The sequence below is a fragment of the Enhydra lutris genome, unplaced genomic scaffold (genome assembly GCF_002288905.1).
Source record: "Enhydra lutris kenyoni isolate GAN:26980312 unplaced genomic scaffold, ASM228890v2 scaffoldscaffold96, whole genome shotgun sequence".
Lineage (NCBI taxonomy): Eukaryota > Metazoa > Chordata > Mammalia > Carnivora > Mustelidae > Enhydra > Enhydra lutris.
Genome location: NW_019154180.1, coordinates 4,009,078 through 4,016,113, shown reverse-complemented (window position 1 = coordinate 4,016,113; position 7,036 = coordinate 4,009,078). Strand labels below are relative to the sequence as shown.

General features: G+C 45.6%; 1 protein-coding gene across 1 annotated transcript; it reads left to right on the top strand.

Annotated features, from left to right (window-relative positions):
- Nucleotides 1–401: 401 nt before the first annotated feature.
- Nucleotides 402–6,106, top strand: LOC111139113 (small integral membrane protein 9). Its single transcript, XM_022491264.1, has 3 exons — nucleotides 402–543; nucleotides 1,707–1,836; nucleotides 6,079–6,106. The coding sequence occupies exons 1-3, from the start codon at nucleotides 402–404 to the stop codon at nucleotides 6,104–6,106; spliced, it is 300 nt and encodes a 99-aa protein (XP_022346972.1).
- The last annotated feature ends 930 nt before the right edge of the window (nucleotides 6,107–7,036 follow it).

Genomic DNA, 7,036 nt, shown 5'->3' with positions numbered 1-7,036 from the left:
TCCATATCTGGCCTCTCTGTTCTGTTCCATTGGTCTATGTGTCTGTTTTCGTGCCAGTCCATGCTGTCTTGGTGATCCCAAGCTTGAAATCGGGCAACATGATGCCCCCATAAGTGTCCAACTCTTAATATCAGCTCAGGTCATGATCTGAGGGTCGTGAGACAGAGCCTCACGTTGGGCTCCGCACTCACTGTGGAGTCTGCTTGAGATCTCTCTCTCTCTCTCTCTTTCCCTCTCTCTCTGCCTCTCCCCTGCTGCTCACTCTCTCTAAAAAAACAAAACAAAACCCCACCATTTTCTAACTTTTCAGACAAAGCTGCTTTGGAAAGAGCCAAGGAAAAGGACATCTCCCCTTGACTAGATGAGCTAGGAGTACAGCTGAGTGACTCTACAGAGAATTCATGGAGCCCTGGAAGGTGCTGAACATTGCGTTTCTGATGAGTTCCTTGAGCTGTGTATTGGTGGAGACTGCTGCTTCCTCGACACCACTTTCATCTGCTATTGGGATGCAAGACAAAGCAGGGTCAAAACCACGCTCAAGAGGTTTGTTTGCTGTTAGGATCAATGTTCCTGTTATCTTTGTGAGACATAAGACTCAGGTCTCAGGTCAGGAAAAGCTGATTTTGTATTGGTGAAAAATAGTGTTCACAGGGGCTCCTGGGTGCCTCAGGCAGTTACGTGGCTGACTCTTGATTTCAGCTCAGGTCATGATCTCAGGGTCCTGGGATCAAGCCCCTAATAGGGCTCCATGCTTGGTGGGGAGTCTGCTTGGGATTCTCTCTCTCTGCCTCTGCCCCTCCCCCCGCTCATGCTGTCTCTCATTCTCTCTCAAATAAATCAATAAGATCTTTATTTTTTAAAAGATTTTATTGACTTATTTGACAGAGTGAGAGAGTACAAGCAGGAGGAGGGACCGAGGGAGAGGGAGAAGCAGGCTCTCCGCTGAGTAGGGATCCCCACATGGGCTCCATCCCAGGACCCCGGAATTGTGACCTGAGCCAAAGGCAGATGCTTCACCGACTGAGCCCCCCAAGCATCCCAATAAATAAATCTTTAAAAACAGCCAAGAAAAGAAAAAAGAAAAATAGAGTTCATAGTAAAGCAGACTATTCTGGTTTGGTCAATTCAGATCAATAAGCCCTAACCCAGCAACTGTTTCACAGAAGGATGTGGAGTAGGAGTTCACAGATGGCCAAACCCAGAGACACAGGTCTTCTGTGAGATATGACAAAGGCTCCCTGAGGACAAAGGGATAATTCCAGTTGTTTGGGAGGAGGGGTTTCATACAAGGGGGCAAAGATGATATCCATCTGAGAGTACCTTTTTTAAATGCAAATCCCTTGAATGACTTAGAGGCTTCACCACAAAGTAGTTAAGAATATAGGCTCTGGGGGTGCCTGGGCGGCTCAGTCGGTTGGGCATCTGCCTTTGGCTTGTGTCATGATCCCAGGGTCCTGAGATCCAGTCCCACATTGGGCTCCCTGCTCGGCGGGAAGCCTGCTTCTCTCTCCCTCTGCTGCTCCCCCTGCTTGTGCTCTCCCTCTCCGTGTCAGATAAATAAATTAAAAAAAAAAAGAATATGGGCTCTGGGCAACTATAAGATCATGATATCTGAGAAAATGACTTGAACTTGGATCAGGGTTCCCATTACAGCCTTCTCATGTACTTGATCTCTCCTCATTGGACATCCGTGCTTTTTTCTGCAGAACACCACAGGTTCTGGCTTAGCAACTTCAGAGATTACTTGTGGGATCGCATCAGGAGCTCTGTGCCTCCAGCTGCTATTTTTGCTTTTCTTCCTGCCATAGCTGTCATGGGGGTCCTCTGCTGCCTCACGTAAGATGCTGTGGGATGAGGAGAGGGAGGGAGAGGGGACCCTGAGGGAGAGACAGAACAATCAAGCTCCCCACCAGCCTATACATCTAGAATTAAGGGTAAGTTTTAAGGAATGTCATGGTTGTTTTATCCAGCCCACTCCATCCATTAGCAACAACTTACAGGTGACATTCAATAACCAGTGTTTCTAACTGATTTTTTTTTTACTAACTTCATTAACTCCCATTAACTCCTAACTATCTTTCCCTTTGGTTTAGGAATTATACATGGAAAATATACAATTAACTATGTTTTCCAGGGCCACAAATTCAAAATTTGCCACAATATTTATATAAATCATATGAAATCGAAGAGATCCTTGAAATAGTTAACAAAATAAAGATAGGTAGAAAAACCTTAATTTTATTAATCCAATCAGAATTTACTGAGAGATGACTACTTGCCTGTCTCTGTCCTGGTTGCTAGTGAGACAGAGGAATGAGACAACAGAAGAACTGTCTGGTGGGTCAGTGTTACAGTGGGAGACAGAGTCCAAGTGGGGAACCTATGGAAGTATGCTCAAGGGTTGTTTGAACTGCACAGCCTAATAAAACGACTGAGGGCAAAGATCAGCTAAGGGTGTGGCATCCCCACCTAAGACTCCTGATAATCTCAGATGATCATGGGACCAAGAACCTCATCTAGGAAACGACCTTGGGTATGGTTGCTGATACACAGAACCGGTCGGAGCCAAACAGATGTCAGGTAAGTTTTTGAGAGAAGCTTCTTACCTAAGAAACCATGAGCCAGAATTAAATGAGTCTTAAAACAGGACTTGGACCTCTGGTCTTCCATGAGAAGGATATAGGCCTCGAAGTTTCCTAGGATGGCATCTTCCAGTCCCAGAGAATAATGGCTGGGAAGAACCTCCCAGAAGGTGGGCAGCAGGCCACAGAGCTTCTCCTACAAAGTGGCTCGGGCCTAATCAGTATGTGTGCCCAGCAGGGCTACAGGAGCACTTACAGAGCAAATGGCTGCTGTGTGTCTCCCATATTCCTTTCTCCAAATGGGAATATTTGTGGTGGGTATACTCCTCCTGCTCTGTCTTTGTACTGGGCGTGTGGAGAGCCACAGATAACTTGTTTTTCTTAATACGTTACTCAAACCAAGAGCAGCTGCACCCAGATTGGAGAGAAGCAAGCCTCACCCAGGTACTCTGGACTTTGAGCTGGGTACAGTGATAAATGGGATTTTAGTCTCGTGATAAAGTCGTGCCACGAGTCCACTGTTGTGAGACGGGAGTGCTGTGTTCAGGGTTAGGGTTAATTGTCAGGGGCCAACACCTGTGGAGCGTAGGGACAGGAAGGGAAAGGTCATACTGCTTTGCAAGCCCAGCAAAGCCTTGGTTGACCCCATCAGAGCTGTCCCCGTTAGCCTGAAAAGGGTAAAAAAAAAAAAATTTTTTTTGAGAGAGAGCACACGAGAACAGGGGAGGGCAGGGCAGCAGGAGAGGGAGAGCAAGAGAAACTCAAGCGGGCTCCACACCCAGCACGGAGCCCGATGCGGGGGCTCTATCCCAGGACCCTGAGCTCACGACCTGAGCAGAAATCGAGAATCAGACACTTCACCGACTGAGCCCCCCCAGGCGCCCCTGAAATGGCTGTCACTTTATAGAGGCTGGGTGTGGACGACACTCCCAGCAGCCAGAGAAATCAGGCTGCTCTCAAGGGGGAGCCTGAGTGGCGAGTGTCCTTGTGCCCTACAGGGTGGCTGTACCCCATGCAGGGCAGGAAAAATGAAGCCACGTTGCCCAACGAGAGAAGGCGGGACACAAGTGGAGAGCTATCTGATTCCGAATCTCTCCTCCCTGTGACTCAAACTCCCGCCTCAGAAGCCTCAGGAGGACTTTGGGGGAGATAAAACCCACAACACGCCCAAGGAAGGACTTCCTTCTTTGAAGTCGATGCCTCAACCTGGGGAGAAGAGCAATGAAAGCCCTTGCTGGGGACAAGCAAGCTGGCTGGGGAAAGAAACACCAGTGAGGACAGTGAGGGCAAGAGGAAAGGCAAGATGGAGTAAAACGAAAGAAGACATGGATGAAAAAATACAAAAGGAGATAGGGAAGACAGGGTTTAGGAAAGCCAACACCATTAAATAGACTTAATTTATTTAAAAACCTTATTTAGTTATTAAAAATACCTTAGGGAAAGTGGTATTAAAGGGAAAACTGATAGATGCAGGGGGCACGAAATAACCACTTTGTAGAAGAGACCGAAATCGCACAACAGGAAAAGAATGCTTCGAGGTATAATTTTAAGTGTTACAGTAATAAAGGCAGGTTTGAGTCTATAGTCATAAATGGCACATAAAGTCCCAGGAAAAATTGGCAATTGATACTGGGCACATAGCAGACTCTCAATAATACTGGATTTTTTTAAACGATTTTATTTTTAAGTAATCTGTACCCCCAATGTGGGGCTTGAAGTCACAACCCCGAGATCAGGAGTTGCATGTCCCACCAACTGAGCCAGCCTGGTGCCCCAATAATACTGATTTAAAAACACATTTCAGTGGGGTGCCTGGATGGTTCAGTTGTGAAGCGTCTGCCTTTGGCTCAGGTCATGATCCCAAGGTCCTGAGATCAAGTCCCGAATCCAGCTCCCTGCTCAGCCTCTGCCACTGTCCCTCCCCACTACTCGTGCTCTCTCTGTCTCAAATAAAGAGAATCGTTTAAAAAAAAATACATTTCACTGTAAAGACTGGGAGGAGTTTCTCTGTGCCTCTTACCCTCTATCTGGGCTGATACAGCACTAGCTGCTTTGTTGCCTGAGGAAATCAACATGGAAGCCTTCATCTTCCAGGGTGCTGGTGGCGATCAGGGACGCTGACTGCAGCTAACAAGTATGCAAAGAAACGTGTATAAGGAGTTTTTAATATGGTTTATTTATAATAGTGAAAAAATACATGAAACTTACATGGTTACTGGCTGGTTAACGAAAGCACCGAATGTTCATACAATGAGTATTATATGGTCACCAAAAAGTTGTTGTAGAGGATAATTCCATGGAATCCTGTTCATGAAATACTGAGTGGGAAAACGCAGATTATAAGAGAGGATATACAACTGAAACTAATTTGTTATTAGAAACTAGAGTCACCTGGGTAGCTCAGTCTGCTAAGCATCAGACTGTTGATGTCAGTCTGGGCCTGCATCTCTGCGGGGTGAGCTCAAGCCCCATCTCCACTAGCATGGAGCCTACTTAAAAACAAACAAAAAAATTAATTTAAAAAAAAAACTATATGTAGGGGCGCCTGGGTGGCTCAGTGGGTTAAGCCTCTGCCTTCGGCTCCGGTCATGATCCCAGGGTGCTGGGATCGAGTCCCACATCGGGCTCTCTGCTCAGCAGGGAGCCTGCTTCCTCCTCTCTCTCTGCCTGCCTCTCTGCCTACTTGTGATCTCTGTCTGTCAAATAAATAAATTAAAAAAAAGTTTAAAAAGCTTTTAAGGATCTAACCAAAGTATTAGACATTGGTTATCTTCTTGTGGTGGTAAATGGGTGATTGTAATTATTATTACTATTGTCGTTATTGATTTTCATGTTGATTTTCATCTAGCTGCATTTCCCAATCTTTTCAGAACAAACTGTGTTGTTTGGTTAGTAAGTTTTTTATCAAATACTTGATTTTCCTAAAAGATGTGTTTATTTGAGAGAGAGTGCAAGTGGAGGGGCAGAGGGAAAGGGAGAGAGAGAATGTTCAAGCAGACTCTGAACATGGGGCCCAATGTGGGTCTCGATCCCACGACCCATGAGATCGTGACCTGAGCCAAAACCAAGAGTTAGACACTTAACTGACTGAGCCACCCAGGTGTCCCCAAAAGATACTGTAAAAACAAAAGAAGAGGGGCACCTGGGTGGCTCAGCCAATGGACCATGTGATCCTTGATCTTGGGGTCATGAGTTCAAGCCCCATGTTGGGTGTACAGATTGCTTAAAATAAATTTTAAAATATTAATCACTCAATAAAAACAGAAGAAAAGCTACCTAACCATAGTTCTACATCTACCTCCAATCCCAACTATACAATGCTAGAAACATTCATACTCTTATTTTCTCAAGTCATCAAAGCATTTTGTCTGAATGAAATTACGTGGTTCATATTAAGAGGAGATGTTGTCTAAAATCATTTGTTGGAAAAGGGAACTACAAAGTACCTCGATGCAATCCAGACCACTTAGTTCATCGATTTCGCTTCTTTTCCCAGTATTCTCGTAGGTGACCCAGGCCAGTGAATCCGGAAGATTCAGCTGTGCAGAATACGCTATTTGCTTACAATGAGGAAGTACCCATGAATTAAAATTAAATTGTCTTCCATCTTAAACTATCTTTGCCTTTATTTTCACCTTTAAAACATGTAGTCGAAAAATGGGAATAGCCTTATTACTGTTTTGATTATAAGAGTATTACGTATTTATTACAAAAAAAATTTTACAAAATACTGAAAGAAGAAAAAGTACCTGTAATCCTAGTACACAAAAATAAACATTGCTTTAAGATTTTATTTGTCAGATAGAGAGAGCACAAGCCAGGGAGCAGTAGGCAGAGGGAGCAGCAGGCTTCCCATGGAGCAAGTTGAGAATATAGGGGAGCAGGGACAGGGGCTGGAGGCTAGTCAGGTGACAACTTCACTTGGACCCAGTGGGGAGCAGCCGATTCTGGAGTCATTGTGAAGGGAGAGCCTGGCAGGATCTGATTCTAAGTTGGATGAGTGTGGGGGAGAGCAAGACTTCAAGGATGCCTCGCAGGCCTGTGGCCCGAGCCAGTGAAGAGAGGGAGTCATCATTTACTGAGCTGAGGCAAACTACTGGAAGGTAGGAATTTGCTACATGGAAAATGCAAAGAGAAAGAAAGACCAAAATGGTATTCTAATTGATGCTGAGATGAGATCTAGGGAGCTGTGGGCCGCAGCCACACCGCAGGCCAGAGGGGAACTTGGGTAAGACCGACAGGCTGCTGAGAGCATGATCAGACCCAAAGACCATGGGCTGCCCTAGAGGCCAAAGGGGAACAAGTGGACAAAGTGAACAAATTCGTCATCCCCCTCCCCCCACCCCACCATCGCATCACCAGCCCCTCCTCGTCCCCAGGGCAAACCCTGTCCCATCTTCTAACACCAGAGCCTTGTCTGTTTTTAAACTTTATCAAACCTCAGTCATATGTAT

Coding starts and splice junctions, on each gene's coding strand:
- LOC111139113 (XM_022491264.1), top strand. CDS start 402: ATGGAGCCCTGGAAGGTGCTGAACATTGCGTTTCTGATGAGTTCCTTG. Junction 544..1,706: donor GTCAAAACCACGCTCAAGAG/GTTTGTTTGCTG, acceptor TTTTTTCTGCAG/AACACCACAGGTTCTGGCTT. Junction 1,837..6,078: donor GGGGTCCTCTGCTGCCTCAC/GTAAGATGCTGT, acceptor TTCTTTTCCCAG/TATTCTCGTAGGTGACCCAG.